The 19233-nt window shown below is 39.1% G+C and overlaps 2 protein-coding genes across 2 annotated transcripts; both read left to right on the forward strand.

The window, feature by feature from the left end:
• The first annotated feature begins 2357 nt into the window (after positions 1–2357).
• Positions 2358–11495, forward strand: LOC100818959 (myosin IB heavy chain). Its single transcript, XM_003541526.5, has 4 exons — positions 2358–2811; positions 3315–3639; positions 10979–11037; positions 11206–11495. Exons 1-4 carry the CDS (start codon positions 2583–2585, stop codon positions 11235–11237), a joined length of 645 nt encoding a protein of 214 aa, XP_003541574.1. The 5' UTR covers positions 2358–2582; the 3' UTR covers positions 11238–11495.
• Positions 3656–7728, forward strand: LOC112998768 (uncharacterized). The gene has a single exon (XM_026124968.2). The coding sequence runs from the start codon at positions 5710–5712 to the stop codon at positions 7726–7728; it is 2019 nt and encodes a 672-aa protein (XP_025980753.1). The 5' UTR covers positions 3656–5709.
• Positions 11496–19233: the final 7738 nt, after the last annotated feature.

Here is a 19233-nt window from a genome sequence, read left to right on the forward strand (position 1 = left end):
ACCATTTATGGTGAAGCTCATGAGACAGGCCAATGCTTTCCCACTGACGATAACACTCAAGAAATTCATTTCATGGGGAATCAGCAGAGACAAGGGTACACTCAAGTATTGAGTCAGCACTAAAGAACCTTGAAGTACAGATGGGACAACTTGCCAAGCAGATAGCTGACAAGTCATCAAACAACTTTGGAGCAAATACGGAAAATAATCCTAAGGAGGAATGCAAGGCTGTGATGACCAGGAGTAAAAGGTTTGTGGAAGCTGAGGATGAAGAAAATATGGTAGACAAGGAACAACTTAGTGAAAAGGCAGGTGCCGAGGTTAAGAAAAATGATGTGAAGGGTAAAGAGAATCAGGAAAAAGGGAAGAAAATAATGGTCCAGAATAAAGAGATGGAGGACCAAGAAAAAGAAAAAGAAAGAGAAAAAGAAATAGAAAATGAGAAAAATGAAAATGAAAAAAATAAGGTTGCAGAGAATAGTAGAAGTGGAAAGGTTGTGGAAGAAAGTGTGGAAGTACCATATCCTGTGATGCCTTCCAAGAAAGAAAAAGATCGTCATTTGGCAAGGTTTTTGGATATTTTCAGGAAACTGGAAATAACCATGCCCTTTGGCAAAGCTCTGCAGCAGATGTCACTCTACTCTAAATTTTTGAAAGATATGTTGACAAGGAAGCACAGGTACATTCATCAGGAAAACATCATAGTGGAAGGAAATTGTAGTGCTGTAATCCAAAAGATCCTTCCACCTAAGCACAAAGATCCTGGGAGTGTAACCATTCCTTGTTGAATAGGAGAAGTCAATGTGGGAAAGGCTTTTATTGATCTGGGAGCCAACATTAATTTGATGTCACTCTCCATGTGCAGAAGACTGGGAGAGTTGGAGATTATGCCCACTCGAATGACTTTGAAATTAGCTAACCACTCCATTACCAGGCCCTATGGAGTGATTGAAGACGTGTTGGTCAGGGTAAAACATTTTATCTTCCTAGCAGACTTTGTGGTCATGGATATCTCTGAAGATATTGACATCCCTGTAATCTTGGGAAGGCCGTTCATGTTGACTGCAAGCTGCATAGTTGACATGGGGAAGAGAAAGCTGGAGTTAGGTTTTGAAGACCAGAAAATTGATTTCGACTTGTTTGTGGAAGACAAGCCTACTCCAGAACACAATGTTTGCTTGCAGGTAATGGGAGAAGGTCAAGAGGTTCTGAAGGCGAGAACCAAAACATGAGATTGCTCAGAGAGGTAAAAGCATCAAGCTAATGACGTTAAAGAAGCGCTTCCTGGGAGGCAACCCAGTTTTAATCTTTGTTCTGTTTGTTTTTCATGCATTTGATCATTAGAAACTTGCTTAATAATCTTTACATGGAGCATATCAACCTCTCTTTGAATGTGAAATTAAAGGTTTTAATTTCTTGGGAAAGGACTAAGTTATAACTCAGAAAAAAAAATCTTTTTGAAAATTAGTCCTTTCGCAAAACACCTGCTTCTCGCTAAGCGCATAATCACTCATGCGCTAAGCCACGAGTTCAAGCGCTTAGCGCACCACCCTGGCACCTGAGGTTGATTATTTCCGCTAAGCCAGCCAAGGTTTGGCTAAGCCAAAATCAATTCGAGTTGAATTTTGCTAAGCGACAAACTGATCGCTGAGCAATGGCTTCCCTTGGCTAAGCGCGACCCTATGTCACCAAGCGCTTTTCATTGCGGTCAGAATTGAGGGCCATGGGGCTGAGTGCATAATCTACTGGCTAAGCGGATATTCTTTCGGTTTAAATTGGATTTGATTTAGCTTAGCGCCATTCATATCCGCTAAGCTTAATTGCTTGCGGCAGCTTGTGCGTTAAGCGGATCTCTTAACCGCTCATAATTTTAAACATTTTTTATTTAAGAAGTGAAACTTATGCCATTAAATTTATCAACATGAAAACTATAAAAATATCTAATATTTGAAACAAAAAAGGTCATAAATGTAATGAAAAATCAATCTTGTAAGTAATAAGTAAAAAATGTTATATAAATTTTCAGATTTTTGATTACTCATGAGAGAATCACTTTTCATATATTTTTTAATCTTATTTATGTCTCATTTGGTCCGAATTCAATTTTCATAGTATTCATTTAAACAAATCTTATAGGCAAATTTCAAGTCTTGAATAAATAAAAAATAAGTTTAAAATCATACCCAAGAATTGATAATTAACAATTTTTTAAAAGAATTAATTTGTCATTAATTAAATAAGTTAGATGTTTTAGAACTTTTAAAACTAAAGAGACCAATTTAAAAAAAATAAATAAATTAAGCAACCATTTATATATTTTGGTTTTTTTATATATTATTTCAGTTATTAAAATGTGTCTGGCGGGAAGAAGAAATTATTTTACAATTTTATTACTCCAACCACAAGGCAAGCACATAAGCACAATCATCGATATCTTCAACTTCATCGCACCTGGTGGGGTCCACCTCCACCACCAGCACATGCTCCTACCTCTCTTTTTCCAATTCGAACAGGACCTTCTTTAATCGCCACCCATTCGATACCACCCTCTCCCTCCGGTTCCGATTCAACGGTTCTAGAAGATGCCTCGGCGGGTCCAGATCGAAGATCCCAAATACGACGACGTTCCTGACGCCGACGAACCGGAGGAAACGATCCGTTTCAAATCCTCCAACAGCAACGTCTCCGACGACCAAGAACCCTTCATGGGCATCAAGGTTCGCCGAAAAGCCTCTCTCCACAGAGACCACAAAGGAGACTACCTCAACGTCCCTTCCCACCCTTTCCTAATCAAAATTCTACAGAAACAAGGTTATCTGACGCTAAATTTGATTGTTTTATTGTTAGATATTATTGTTAATTTTTGTCGGTGATTTTGGTTTAAATTCGGGACATTTTCCTCCAACTATTAAGTAAATCTTATATATTATAAATTTAATCTTTTTATGAATAGATTTTAGTGATGTTTTGTTTCTTTTTTTCTCCTCCAAATCATCAAATCAAACATGAATCAATTTTTTTAAATTTATTATTTATTGAAATAATTATTTATTTTGATAAAATAAATAATTATTTATTTATTTAGTATAGTTGTGAATATGGTTCCTGTTTATAAATAAATAGTTTTATACTTATTTTAATAACCAAGTTTTATCAACTCTTTAAAAAAAATTATATAAAAAATTTATTCTAATAGTGTTTTTATTTATTTATTTATTTTTTAAAATTTAAACAACCTCACTCTTTTTTTATTATCTTATTATAAGTAAAAAAGTTTGAATTTCATTTTCTGATACTGCTATTCCGTTTTATAGGGGACAATGAGGTTCTGTTTGCGGACAGGGTTCTGAAGTTTACGGGCTCCGGGAAGATGAAACGCTGCGTTCTGATGATCACGGATTCTGCGATTTACATCGTTGACCCTGAGGTGGACGCGCTGAAGCGGAGAATAGTGCTTGCGGCGGTGGAGAGGGTTTGTCTGAGTGAACTGAGTGATAATTTTTTCGCGGTGATTGTTCCGTCGGAGTATGATTTGCTCATGGCTAGTACTCGGAAGACGGAGATTGTCACGGTGCTGGTCGAGGCTACCAAGGCCAAGAGTGCGACGGGGTTCGAACTCGATGTCGTTTTCTCCAATAGGTAAATGGGGTTTACCAAATCGTTGACTGAACGTTGACTATGTTGTTTATGTTTGTGAGTTTTGCTATGAGAGTTGATAGAAAAAGGAAATAAGAAAATAAAATAATTAAAATTTTCTTGTAACTTGAATTTTGACTTGTGTGTCTCAACTTTTGTAGAAGCTATTTTATCTAAGTTGCATAAGTTATTTATGTTTGGCAACTCCTATTAGTAGTTAGTCATGTTAGGTTAGATATCCATTGGTTAGTTACTTTGTGAGCTACATAGACGGAATAAGGCATGTTGATGTTGTCTATAATATAAGAGAAAAAGGGTTATGTACCCACAGTGTAGAAAATTTTACACAATCATTCAATCACAACCCACCATGTATGATAAGTTTGTTGACTTTTAAAATAATTATATTAATCTAATTCAAGTGGAGATTTGTAATTGGATGACAATGTAAAGTGCATAGACATTAAATTCTAAATATAAATAGGAAGGGGAGAGATAGATCAATTTTGGTCATTTGTGAGATAATTTGGGACTTTGAGCATAGTTAAACACTGTATTGCGGGGAGAAATCCCGTATTCTTGCTATTAAGATACTAGGTTTCTATCACGTGGTATTAGAGCCTTCTGCCATGTCTGAGTTGCAAACGAGCAACATGGGCGGTGATGCTGACATTGCAGTGTTATCTCGAGAGTAGTCAAAGGGCTAGTGCAGAGCAAACTCACATGGTCGTCTTAGTTGTGGATGTGTGGTGGGATGTTAGGATCAAATTGCAAGGTAAGGGACTTGAGTCCCACATTGGAAGCAAGGGATTCTAGTGTGTCGTTTATAACACTTTGGGCTCTCCAAGCTTTTGTGTTGTGATTCTCCCAAGGTTCTTATCATTTTAACTTATTAAAAACAGTTTGATTCATTTTATTTTATTTTATAAGTACTTATGGATTAGTTTATTCAAACAAAAAGTTTTTATTATGCACAATTGGTGCATGAGTTTATGTGTCTTTGATGTGTTTGTTGTTTATGAAGTTATTGATGTACAATTGGTGACTTGGTATGATTGAATAGTCATTTTTATTGTGAAATTTTCTGTTCATTGGCATAAAGAGGATTGCTAGTATGATACTCTCTGACACATTACTTCTAACACTATTATTATTGGTAAAAGTTATTGGAAACCACAAAATGATGCATGGTGTTTTATTAAGTAAGGAGTGAGATCTACACAATTTTGTGAGTTTTAATAAATTTCAACCAATAAAGAGTGTGTTTGAAACTGTTTAGCATTTCTAATAAAGAGGTAAGTATTATGTTATTGATACAGAAGCTCAACAATAGGGTGTTGAGGACAAAGTGCAGAAATCAATGGAGCCATTACAGAAAACAGAGGTGCAGATAGAAGGAGAAGCTAAGAGGGCCATCACAAAGCCCTCTTACCTTAAAGATTACGTGTAAGGCTTCGTAAAAGGAAGCTGACCTGGTGGTGTGAAATTGCTAATGATTTGTTGGTGTACCTCAGAGGGGACAAGCATAACCAAAATTGTGTAGCCAGCATTTCAGTAGAATATTCCTTAGCAGTAAATGATAAATTCTGTTAGACAAGGAAGTAGTATAAAATAAAACAATTGTAATGATCATGGATATGAAATACAAAATCTTCCTTTTCCTTCCTTTCTCCAGGAGGTACTGGCCTCGAATCCAGCTTCTTTTCTGTTTTTGCGTATCAATTTTGGTGCTCTCATTTTGATTCACACACAGCCATGGGTACCCCTGACAGACTTGATGAAATTTTATTCCGCCTTACACAGAATCAATCGTCCCTTGGTGAATCCATGAATTCCTTGACCCAAAAAATCGAGGACTTGCTTACCCGTGTCTCCCCCGCCCTCTTCGCCTCAGCCTCACCATCCATGTCCTTTCCACCATCCCCCACTGTCCTTGCAAACACACACCGCATGAAATTAGATGTCCCGAGGTTTGACGGTACTGACCCCCTAGGTTGAGTTTTCAAAATCAATCAGTTTTTCGAATATCACCGTACATCGGAAACTGAGAGGCTCACCATTGCTTCCTTCTACATGGAAGGCAGAGCACTAGCGTGGTTCCAGTGGATGACCTCGAAAGGTCAGTTCACGTCTTGGCCTGTCTTCCTCCAAGCCCTACAAACGCATTTTGCACCATCACAGTACAATGATCCTACGGGAGCATTATTCAAATTGACACAGAGGGGTTCCGTTGCTCATTACTTGTTGGAGTTCCAGGACCTCGCAAATCGCATCATCGGTCTTCCCTCACTGTTCCTACTGAGCTGTTTTATCTCTGACTTAACTCTGGAGATCCGCCGCGAGGTGCAGGCGCACCAACCACTGACCTTGGTGCAGGCCGCAGGTCTGGCTCGTCTCCAGGAAGAGAAGCTACTGGACGCTCGCCAACCTTCACGCTCTCGGGTTCCTCCACCGCAGCCCACCCCACCTCTTCCCCCTCCGCGAGCTACTCCTCTCCCACCACTGTTACCTCCTCCTGCTCGCCCTCCGCCTCCAACGGTGAAGCGTCTCTCTCAGGAAGACATCATATCCCATCTTGAGTGTGGCCTTTGTTTTAATTGCGATGAGAAATACCATAGAGGCCACCGCTGTGCCTCTAGGGTTTTTCTGCTAATCGCTGAGGAAGAAGACCCATCCCTGTCTGATATAGTGCGCCCTGACCCGTTACCCGACCCGCCCGATAATGTGGATTCAATTGACCCGAACCCGACCCAAATTAGTTTTAACTCCCTGGCAGGCCATGTGGCACCGGAGACGTTGCATTTAATAGGCACAATCGCTGACCATCGTGTCGTGGTGTTGGTGGATGGCGGCAGCACACATAATTTTATCCAGCATCAGTTGGTGACTCAATTGCAACTTCCCTGTCGTGACACCTCTCCATTGCGGGTCATGGTGGGCAATGGACAACACCTCACCTGCACACGTGTCTACGAAGCCATCGTCCTCAACATGCAATCTGCTCAGTTCACTGTAGACCTCCACGTGTTACCCATTTCCGGTGCTAACGTGGTTTTAGGGGTCCAGTGGCTCAAGGCCTTGGGACCAATCCTCACTAATTACAACACCCTGTGTATGCAATTCTTCCATGGCGGCCGTTTGGTGGAATTTGCAGGGGAGAACAAATCCACCATGAATGCGTTAACTCCGTCACAATTCCGTCGGCTATCTCGGACACAAGGGGCTGGCATTTATTGCCATATCTCCATCCTTACCGACAACCCTGACCCCATTGAATCCCTCCCCTCACCCATTCGAGACCTTCTCGCCAAGTTCCACTTCCTGTTTAACCAGCCTGACACTTTACCACCGGCGCGAGATACAGACCACCATATACACCTTCTTCCTCAATCCACCCCTGTAAATGTCCGTCCATATCGCTACCCACACTTTCAGAAGTGTGAAATTGAGCTCCAAGTTGAATTGATGCTGCAGAAGGGCCTGATCCAACCCAACACCAGCCCTTTTTCTTCTCCGATGCTCTTAGTCAAGAAGCATGACGGGACATGGCGGTTTTGCGTAGATTACCGCGCTTTGAATGCCATAACTATCCGGGATCGTTTTCCCATTCCTACTATTGATGAGCTGCTTGATGAGTTAGGAGGGGTCACTTGCTTCTCTAAGCTTGATCTTCTGCAGGGCTACCATCAGATACGTATGCACACGGCTGACGTCCCCAAAACTGCCTTTCGCACCCATCATGGCCATTACGAATTCAGAGTAATGCCATTTGGGTTGTGCAACGCACCATCCTCGTTCCAAGCCACTATGAACAAGATCTTTCAGCCTTACCTTCGTCAACTTGTCATCGTCTTCTTCGACGACATATTGTTATATAGTGCTTCCTTTGCAGATCACTTACTTCATCTGGAAATAGCATTTCAGGTACTATCGGACAATCAATTCTTTTTAAAACTCACAAAATGCTTCTTTGCTCAAAGCCAGGTTGAGTATCTCGGCCACCTTGTGTCGCGTAAGGGGGTAGAACCTTTAGCTTCTAAGATCAAGGCAATTCGACAATGGCCGACACCACGCACTATGAGGGCGGTGTGAAGCTTCTTGGGGCTTGCGGGGTTCTATCGCAGGTTCATTCGCGGTTACGCGACGATGGCAGCACCCTTGGTCCACCTCTCCACTCTGGACAAGTTTGACTGGCCTCCTCAGGCACAATTGGCTTTCGATAAGCTCAAGCAAGCTCTCTCGGAGGCTCCTGTTCTCGTCCTGCCGGACTTTCAATTGTCCTTCACCGTTGAAATTGATGCTTCAGGCGTGGGGATGGGGGCGGTTCTGTCGCAGTGCAATCATCCAATTGCCTTCTTCAGTAAGCCTTTTCCCCCAAAACTATTGCGTGCCTCAGCGTATGTTCGAGAATTATTTGCCATAACGGCAACGGTGAAGAAATGGCGGCAGTATTTACTTGGCCACCGTTTCACCATCATCACTGACCACCGTAGTTTCAAGGAGCTTCTGATGCAAGTAATTCAGACACTAGAGCAGCATACATATCTTGCGAGGCTGATGGGGTATGACTATCAAATCCAATATCGCTCCGACGTACACAACCAGGCGGCCGACGCTCTCTCTCGGTGTTTCGAGCCTGAAACCTCCACCATGCTAAGTCTCTCTGTTTCGTGCCCAATGTTCCTGGAAGAACTTCAAAGTCAATCAGAAGAAAACGCCCAATACTGGCAGCTTCGAGAGGAAATCATCACAAATCCCACAAGCTAGTCAGGCTTTATGGTGGTAAACAATTTGATTCTCAGAAGGGGGCGAATTTGGCTACCAAAGGGCCTAGCTCTGATTTCAACACTACTGGTGGAATACCACTCCACCCCTGCTGGAGGCCACATGGGCATCACCAAGATTGTCGCACGCTTGTCGGAAAATTTTGAGTGGCCAGGAACGAGGGACGATGTCGCCAAGTTCATATCCCAGTGCATGGACTGTCAACACACTAAATACGAGACCAAACGCCTTGCCGGCCTCTTATGTCCTCTACCTGTTCCTCAACGCCCTTGGGAAGACTTATCCCTTGATTTCATCACTGGGCTTCCCTCCTATCACGGCAACATAGTGATCTTGGTTGTAGTGGATAGATTTTCCAAAGGGATACACTTGGGCATGCTCCCTACTACACACAAAGCTCACACCGTGGCATCCTTATTCATGGACATTGTGGGAAAGCTTCATGGTCTCCCCCGTAGCTTAGTCTCGGATCGTGATCCCCTGTTTATCAGCAAATTTTGGCAGGAACTTTTTCGACACAGTGGCACGCAGCTCAGGATGAGCTCAGCTTATCACCCACAAAGTGATGGCCAGACTGAAGCTTTGAATAGAGTCATCGAGCAATACTTAAGAGCATTTGTGCATCAAAAGCCAAAGGAATGGGGCAAACTCCTCCTGTGGGTGGAATGGTCTCATAACACAGCTTGGAACGCGGCAACGGGCACCACCCCCTATGAAGTTACCTTCGGCCGCAAGCCGTTTAATTTCCCTGATTACATCACTGGTTCCTCTACCCTTGACGCAGTTGATGGATTGCTAACTAACAGAGAGAACACATTTCAAGCTATCCGCAAAAAGCTTCTGAAAGCTCAGACTCGCATGAAGATGATCGTTGATACTAAATGCAGAGAGGTGGTCTACCAGACCGGCGATTGGGTCATGCTAAAACTAAGGCCACATCGACAAGCTTCAGCAAAGGGATCACAGGTCATAACGGGTAAATTGGCGAAGCGGTTTTATGGACCTTTTCAAATTGAGGAACGCATTGGGTCTGTTGCTTATCGTCTCAGGTTACCGGCAGAAGCTCGCATACACCCTGTTTTCCACTGTTCATTATTAAAACCATTCAAAGGGTCACTGGAATCCGTTCCACAAGTTCACTGGCCGAAACAATTTATCCAGCATCAACCCTTGATCATGCCTTTGGCTATCTTAGACTCTCGTCGAACTACAGCTCAGGGGCCTCTGGAGGTGTTGGTTCAGTGGGATGGACTGTCCCGAGATGAGACATCATGGGAAAATTGGGCGCAATTGAAGGAGGATTATCACCTTGAGGACAAGGTGATTTTTCAAGGGGTGGAGGATGATACAGAAGCTCAACAACAGTGTGCTGAGGACAAAGTGCAGAAATCAATGGTGCCATTACAGAAAACAGAGGTGCAGATAGAAGGAAAAGCTAAGAGGGCCATCACAAAGCCCTCTTACCTTAAAGATTACGTGTAAGGCTTCGAAAAAGGAAGCTGACCTGGTGGTGTGAAATTGCTAATGATTTGTTGGTGTACCTCAGAGGGGACAAGCATAACCAAAATTATGTAACCAGCATTTCAGTAGAATTAGCAGTAATGACAAATTCTGTTAGACAAGGAAGTAGTATAAAATAAAGCAATTGTAATGATCATGGATATGAAATACAAAAGCTTCCATTTCCTTCCTTTCTTCAGGAGGTACTGGCCTCGAATCCAGCTTCTTTTTTGTTTTTGCGTATCAGTTATGCTGCAATAATATGGTTTTATTAGAGTCCTGTGGCCAACCTGGATTCTGTATCCACTTTTGTGAAGTTGCAAAGAGCAAAATTGATTAAATCTCAACCCTGCAAAGTGAAAGGTTGCAGTATGGCTGGAAATGGCTTCAGCGATGCATTCAAGTTCATATTAACATTCTGGCATATTAGTCACATTTTAGTGATCCTGTGAAGGTTTTCAGGCTTTCAGCCATCGTTTTAAGAATTGTGAAAAATGATGACAGATGCCACTAACTTTTCTAGCTACATTTCATTCAGAATTTTTATGATGTAAAGGAAAATGACATGGCCATGCTTGAGGAATTCAACTGGTTTTTTTAAATCTTTCAAATTTTTTGATTGCTTTATCACCCAACATTTCATTCGCAAACTTATGGAATTCCATTTCATTAGAGTGTTTTTCTTTTCCTCCACATGCTTGTATCTAAATGCATCTCATGTTCCCATTTTTGATGCCTTAAAGCTACTACGATAGTTCCTCTGCATGCATGATAGAGACCACCTACACTACCTCATTCCCTAGTCCCATAACTGCAGGAATTATTAGATAGATAGCATTTAATAACCAAAGCTGTATTGTAAGTTGTAACACTCCCTAACCCATAATTTTAAGTTGTTTTCTACTGAGAAAATGTTTTTGTTGTGTTTCATCAAAGGTGTTTCTGGATGCCTTTGTATGAAGTTTTTGAATTTTGCTCGAGTATAGAATTTGATTATTACATTGTTATACAACTTTAAAACCTATCACTAAGGGCATACTTTCCATTTACTGTGTAGATTTGAGTATAACGCGGCATCTGACTTGGTGAAGGAAGTTCAATTTGAGGAAGTTGAAGGTATGTGACAAATTTTATTTTCTCCCTCCCCACTTTTTGACAGGCATATATAGGTGGTGATTATAATCAATGCCACCATTCCATCCAATCCATTTTTATATTTCTTTGTTATAGGGTTCTTTCTGCCTCATTCGTTTTAAGGTTCATTTATTTCTTACTAAATTTCAGGGGGTGTCAAAACAAGAATTTTGAGGAAGTGAATTATGGTCCAAAATTTTGATGAACTTGTCTGTAAACTATGTAAGAGATACAGAGTCTGATTTTTGAGTGGTATTATGGAATGTGTTCTTCTGGCAACAGGTTTTCCACTCAAAAATGACTTTGTTTATAATTATGATGTCAGAAATTTTAAGAGAAAAAGAAAGATATGTCTGATATATGTTTAACTTGAAAATTGAAAAGAGATTCATATGTACTGGACTTGTTGAATGTGATTATATCAGTTTCTCGGATGAAAATATGAACATTTTTGTTATTTTTCATTTCTTTTGTATCATTTCTATACACCCTACCCCTTGATTTAGTTTTAAGCAAATCCTTTATTTTATTGTAGCCTAGTACTAATACTGTGTTCATCCTGAATATTCTTCAATTTATGTTATCACCACACAATAAAAATTAATGTTGTTGTGTTACCTAGAAGTCTGTCTAGCTGTTCTTGGATGTTCCCTACATCAAGGCTAAAGCTTCCTGCACCTCATAAAAATCAACCAGCATTTCATATATATATATATATATATAGATAGATAGATAGATAGATAGATAAAGGAAGAAGCACCCCTACATCGATATGCAGTTAAATACTTAAATTTATTACTCCGAGTTGAGGAGCTCGATGTTATGGTGGGACTGGCCATGTTTTGGTTCATAAAAGACCAAACAGCAAATATGGTTCAACCGAACCGAACGAATATGTTTTTTTTTTTTTTTTTTTTCTTTTTTCTGAATCATTTCTGTTTCATAAAAGACCAAGAAACATTTTTTTAGGTTCAAACAATGTTGTTAATGGTGGATGGCGGTTCATGACGAAAAGCTAAAAATCCGCCATAAAAATATGGCAGATGACGTAGCGGAAAATGATGGATGTCATGGCAGACAAAAAAAAATACATATATATAAACTCATTGAAATTGAAAAAAAAAAACAAAAGATTGCATTCAAATAAACTAAAAGTTTCATGAGTTCATATAATAATCAAGTACCAACACCAAATAAACTCATTAAAGAGTTCAAAATAAGAAAATGATAAAAACATAATGCAAAGTGCAAAGTGAAGGTTGAGACTCTAATCATCTTCTCCAATCCCAACATAATCATCCTCGTTGCACTTGCAGTAATAGCATTGGATGATGGTTCAGTCATTTAAAAGAGGACTGAACAAAAAAAAAATTATGGTGTCAAATAGAAAAAAGAAATAAAAATGAGACTGTCGAAAGTTAAAAGAGGGTGTCAAATAGAAAAAGGGAAAAAAAAGCTACAGACAAAAAAAGAGGTGTCAAACAGCAAAAACAAAACCAAAAAAAAAAAATAAAGCTTCAAGATGCCCACCAGAGTTGGATCGCGATATTTTGCGTGTGGGTCGTCGCCGTTGTTCGTGCCGTGGGTCGTCACTGCCGTGCTCGTCGTCGCCGTTCACGTTGTGGGTCGTCGCTGCTGGCTGCTGTGTGCAGGGGGGTCATGCGTAGGTGTGGGGTGTCGTGGCTGGTTACAGGGGTCGCAGCTGGGTTCCGGGGTCGCGCTTTGTGTTGGAGCTTGGAGGGGTCGCAGCTGCATTCTGAAAGCTTGGAAGGGTCGTGCTTTTCATTAAGTTACCGAGTAGGGTTGGGTCGGGTCAGCCCAACTCCTATCGCGGACAAAAAAAAAAAATTCCACCATGTTTCGTCTCGTCGCCATGACCGCCATGGCGCCGCCATCTTCAACCCATCACGCCACCGCTATTCGGTGGCGTTTTTTCAAAAATCCGCTACGCAACTCCGCCATAGCGCCGCCATGGCCGCCATTTAACAACACTGGGTTCAAACAAATTTTTCTGAATCATTTCTGTTTTGGCAAACCAGTTCTGAATTGGTTTTGGTTCTTTGATCTGATTCTGAACCTATTAGGTATCCAGAATTGAAATGAGAAAGAAAAGAAAGAAATTTTATTGACTAGTAAGAAAAGAACAAAAAATAGGAGACAAAGCTCTCTTCCAAGCATTTTTCCTTCACAAAGGATTTTTCTTTCTACAAAGAGTTAATGCTCAATCTATAAATGATAAGATCTCTCTTCTATCCTTCTTCCTCTATTTATATCTAATAAATCCCTCTAACTGACTAACTTAACTAAACTAATCAATATCCTAATTGTAGTAACTAACTCCTCCTTCCTTATATAGTTCTAACAATACCACCCCTCCAGAAACACAACCTTGTCCTCAAGGTTAAAAACAACCAATTGATAACATATAGATTTCATGTAATTGTTTCCCCAAAATTCTCCTTCAGGGATTTTTCCTTCGTAAAGTATTTTTCCTTTCACAAAAAATTAATGTTCAATTTATAAATGACAAGATCTCTCTCCTATCCTTATTCTCTTGTTTTTATATCTAATAAACTCCTCTAACCAACTAATCCCTTAACTAACTAATTAATATACTAATGGTAATAATTAACTGCCCCTTCCTCATAGTCCTAACAGATCCAGTTTTGGTTTCGTAGGCTGTTCAAACTAGTTTGAAAACCAGTTCAAGAATTACGTTGCCTAGCTACATCTAGGCAGAAAACATCAAAACTTAGGAAAAAATATAACACAAAAAGGCAAGATAGAGAATTCTTCAAAGAAATCATGTGTACAGCAGAAAACTTAGATCAATTAATAAGGGCTAGGAATTTAAGAAGTTAAAGTAAATTGCTCATGATATTCATGGGAGGAAATAATAAAAGAACATCCTATTACGGAAGTTCAATATCTAATATTACAGCCAGCATAGGGATCCAACCAGAAATTGACTTGTGCCAAAATATGCTCATCATATAATCTTCTATTGGTATTGGATGCTTACACATGATAGCTTTACCACATGCTGACCCAACGCCTAAAACAAATTTAAAAAGAAATATTTTACTTTAAATAAAAAATTATATATTGACCTTTTTGTTAACATATACAATTTTTTTTTCTAATAAACATGGTCTTCTTTACTTTATAAAAACTAAAAGCAATTTTTTTGTTATTTTATTCTTAGGCCGATCCAGCTTTACCACAACAGTTTTGTGCAATAACGATCTGCAGTTATAGGACAATAAGGTTTATTATTGCCTAGCGGAAGGATGGGTTGTTAGATAGACTTTTGCTGAAGCACTATTATATCAAAGCTCTAATTCTGTTAGGCAATAGGTCTCTAGTCTGTTAGAGTTGCTGAATCTTCTACTTATTCGTTACTGTATTTTCAAAGACCAAAATTTCCACCATAATAAAATTGCACACTTTATACTTATAGTAATGCACAAATCCCATACACTTTCCCATATTTTTGAATAGCTTTAACTTGTCACCAGCTAATACACAATTCCATATATAATGATGCTGATGCTGAAAGAAAACTCCGGTTAATTGTAAACATCAATATTTGAGTTCAGTGTATTAAGAATGTGTGAGTTTTAACTTTAGAAAAAAAAAATGGTAATGGCCTGGTTCACCGAATTAGATTGTTTCAATGGTTCGGTTAGTGAATTGCTTTATAATTATAACACAATTTAGTGCGGTTGGATTTATGGTTCAATTCAGTTCTTAGTGAAATTATGATCAGGGTCACTTTTAAAGATAATCCCAAAAACAGGGTGGAGATAGATTAGCCCATTTTGAAAAATTGGATTGAAAATATCAACTCACTGAAATTTGGGGTGGATTAGTAAGATTTGTCTAATAATTAAAAAACTATAAAATAAAAGGTTATGATTCAAAAGTAAAAACCAAACCATTTTTTAAATGAAAATGGAAATTAGCCTACTTTACCGTTCTTGTTCAGTAACTGACATTAACATGATTCACAAAAAAACATGCCACCCATATTGGGTTGAGAAATAACATTTGTACAAACAAATAAAATGAAAGGAAGAAAAAAAGAGAAATGAAATATAATGTGATTATTAATTAGTTATGTGTTAGAGATTGATAGAAGAAAACAGTATTGCATAAATTGTTGGATAGGTTGTAGGACGAATAACACAACTATGTTGGGTTTGCTATTATTATCCTACGTCTCATTTCCTTTCCTTTGTCCATTCCTCTTTCTACTTGTAGCCACCGTTGGCTCATTCTTCTAATGTTTGTCTTTTTTATTGTGCCCTACAACTTTATTCCACATTTTGGTGTTCTGCCCTGCATTATTTATGAGGTCTAGTAGCCTTGGAGTTGGAGTGGATTCTTATCTTATGACAACTTTAGCTACTAAGTACTATAGAAATACTTAACCTACAAAAATAACACTAACTAAAGAATACTTGCTTAATCCTATGTCAAGTACTCAAGGCTACTAACTAACCAGTGCTAGTATAATCCTTTCCCTAAAGAAATAAATGCATGCAAAATTGAAATTTGGATAAAATTGTGTTTTTTTTTTTTTTAAATTAGGAAGATCAAAATTGCAAAAAAAAAAAACTAAAATCGCAAATTAAAAATGATAAAGGAACTAAAATTATAATTTAATCTTTTTTTGAATTAAGTCTGCTCTGATATCTCTGTTTTGATTTAGTTTAGCATAATGTTTCTTTGAGTAACTTCATCCGCGGTTCATGGAGGGTTTGGTGGGTGAAGAAACCATTTCTTGCAATTTATTCATCATTGGAGCAAATCTACGTCACATCATAGTTTTCTTCGTCACAAGCTTTGTTGCTTCACCAAGAAAAGGTTCCTTTGCATTAAAAATATATATTTTTTTTATAGAGAAGTACAATCAACCAATAACCCGAAACAGAGGAAAAAAATGGAAAGAAAAAGAACATCAACAAACAAATCATTTAGCACCGACAACAACATCAACACAGAATGCCTCGCTGTCGCAACATCGTGGTGCTGCGGCTCGCCTCACCGTAGCACCTTCGTGGCTTCGTGCCGCGCCTTGCAATCGAAACTCCGTTGTCGCAGATTTGGGGAAACCACTAGAGGATGAAAAGGGAGATTTGGGTGGAAAATGAGTGTGTAAGAAAGGGAGATGAGAAGGAGAATGGGGTTGTGATGCAGGATCATAAAAATAGTTAGTTAGCCCTAGGACAAGTGGCAAATCCTGAGCCATTAGTTGTTAAATTGTAACTGAACTGATATATATATATATATATATATATATATATATATATATATATATATATATATATATATATATATATATATATATATATATATATATATATATATATATATATATATATATATATATATATATATATATATATAGCAATTTAGCATTCGTGTATTCATTCATTTTTGTAAGAAATTCTCTCTATAATTTCCAATCCAATCAATAAAGATCCCTTGTTTGGTGTCCATTCTATTTAGTGGATTCCCTACTCTTTTCTTGGTTATTTTCGAGGTCCTTCCTTCCTAGAACAATTGTAACAATTGGTATCAGAGCATGACCTTCCAAGCCACGACTTCGCCATCGCTGATAATACCAGAAATCAAACGCATATTCGTGAAATTGAAGAACGTCTCAATACACGAATGGAAGAACAATTCATGGATATTGGAGCTTCGTTGCAGCGCACGATCGATGATATGTTTCGACGCCACAAAAATTCTTGCTCATTAGGTTTTGGCGCGTCTTCCCGGCCCTATTCGTGTAACACTAGGCTCGCACGTTTGGATTTTCTCCGATTCAATGGCGAGGGCGTCAAGAACTGGATCATCCAATGTGACACTTTCTTTTCGGTTGATCAAACCCCCGAAGAGTACAAGGTGCGCTTGGCTGTGGTCCATTTTGAAGGCAAAGCTCTCCAATGGCACAATGCGTATGTGAAGAATGTGGGACTCGATAAATTGCCCTCATGGAATGACTATACGAAAATCTTGATTGAAAGATTTGGTGAAGTTTACGAGGATCCAATGGCTGAACTAATGAGACTTCGACAGAAAGGCACTATTACTGATTATCACACTGAATTTGATGCAATTGTTTCAAGAATTGACTTATCTGAGGCCCATCAATTGAGTTGTTTTCTTGGTGGTTTGCAAATGGAGATTCAAATGATGGTTAGAATGTTCCAACCAACCTTTGTTATGAAAGCCTTTTCCCTAGCAAAGATGTATGAAAATGCCAATGCCACTAGCATGCAAGCCAAACCACTCTCTAAAACCCTCAAACCCAACCTTGTAGCAAAGCCACCAATCTTACCAAACCCTCCCAAAACCTTAGAACCTATAAAACCTAAAACACAAACCACTAAACAGCTAACCCTTGCCTATATGAGTGAAAGGAGGGCTAAGGGTCTCTATTATTTTCTTGATGAACCCTTTACCCCTGCCCATAGCCAAACTCATAAGAAACTCCAAATCTATGTCATGTATTTTTTTTTTTTGATGAACCCTTTACCCCTGCCTATAGCCAAACTCATAAGAAACTCCAAATCCATGTCATGGAAATAGCTGAGAATTCTGACTCTGATGAAGACCTAGGACCTACTGAAAACCCTCCTGATGAAACCAATTTGGAACCCTTGATTTCAGTAAATGCCCTAACTGGAGTAGCCAAGTTTCGGACCATGAGAGTCACTGGTCAGGTAAGGAAGAAGCCCCTGCACATTCTCATTGATAGTGGGAGCACCCACAATTTCTTAGTTGTTAATGTAGCCAAGAAGCTAGGATGCAAAATTGAAGATATGGATCCTGTTAGTGTCATTGTGGCTGATGGAGCTAGAGGGTAGATTAATACTATGGTGAAAGGGTTATCTTGGCTTATACAGAACACTACATTCAGTTTAGATATCCTGCTATTACCCTTAGGCTGCTGCGATATGGTTCTTGGTATCGAATGGCTGATTACATTGGGGAATATCACATGGAACTTTGACAAGTTAACCATGGAGTTCACTGCTCAAGGAAGAAGACATGTCTTGAGAGGCAATTCTTCTACAAATATTAAGATAATTAGGAAGCAACAGATACATAAGACACTAGCTGCAGGAGTTCACATTTCTATGTTGCAAGTATGTGACTTTGAAGAAGGATTACTACTCCACTCCCTGTCCACTCATGCTACGTCTTCCTCAATTCCTGACAGTATTGATAAGTTGCTACTTCAATATGAAGATGTGTTTGCAGTACCCACTACTCTACCACCTAGAAGGCCAGATCATGATCACACTATTCCCTTGGTGCAAGGAACTAATCCTGTGAATAAGAGACCATACATGTATTCTAAACAATAGAAGGACATAATAGATGAATTGGTACAAGATTACTTAAAGAGTGGTATTATCCAGAATAGCAGTAGTCCTTACAACAGTCCTGTAGTGTTGGTTGGTAAAAAGGATGGAAGTTGGAGGCTTTGCATTGATTACAGGGACCTCAACAAGAGTACAGTAAAAAATAGGTTCCCTATACCCTTGGTTGATGATCTATTGGATGAGCTACATGGCTCTACTGTATTTTCCAAAATTGACTTAAGGTCTGGCTATAATCAAGTCAGAATGGCGGAGGAAGATGTACATAAAACAACTTTCAAAACTTATTCAGGGCATTATGAGTACTTGGTTATGCCTTTTGGCTTAACCAATGCCCCTGCCACATTTTAGGGCTTAATGAATTCGGTGTTTCGAGAATACTTGAGGAGGTTCCTGTTGGTCTTTTTTAACAACATTCTGATTTACAGCAAGGGCATGGAGGATTGCTTGCATCATTTACAAACAGTCTTATCTACCATGAGAGTAAATGCCTTGTTGGCAAAGAAATCTAAGTGCTACTTTGGGGTTACTCGAGTAGAATACTTAGGACATTTTATCATTGGAGAGGGAGTCTCTATTGACCCTACTAAGGTGGAAGCAGTGAGGAATTGGCCACTTCCTTAGACCCTCAAACAGTTGAGAGGGTTTTTGGGTTTGGCAGGTGATCGAGGCAGTACCCGAATCAAATAAATATTAAAATGTAGTAACTAGGAAGTGATTCTAGGTCATTTCCCAACAAGCAATGATACACCAAATGTTCATAATAGATAGTAGGAAATAG

The sequence above is a fragment of the Glycine max genome, chromosome 13 (genome assembly GCF_000004515.6).
Source record: "Glycine max cultivar Williams 82 chromosome 13, Glycine_max_v4.0, whole genome shotgun sequence".
NCBI classification, from domain to species: domain Eukaryota; kingdom Viridiplantae; phylum Streptophyta; class Magnoliopsida; order Fabales; family Fabaceae; genus Glycine; species Glycine max.

What these genes read in the sequence shown, in the direction of transcription:
- LOC100818959 (XM_003541526.5), top strand. Translation starts at nt 2,583, where the DNA reads ATGCCTCGGCGGGTCCAGATCGAAGATCCCAAATACGACGACGTTCCT. An exon ending in CAAAATTCTACAGAAACAAG is followed by an intron (nt 2,812 to 3,314) that starts GTTATCTGACGC and finishes TCCGTTTTATAG; the next exon opens with GGGACAATGAGGTTCTGTTT. An exon ending in TCAATTTGAGGAAGTTGAAG is followed by an intron (nt 11,038 to 11,205) that starts GTATGTGACAAA and finishes ACTAAATTTCAG; the next exon opens with GGGGTGTCAAAACAAGAATT.
- LOC112998768 (XM_026124968.2), top strand. Translation starts at nt 5,710, where the DNA reads ATGGAAGGCAGAGCACTAGCGTGGTTCCAGTGGATGACCTCGAAAGGT.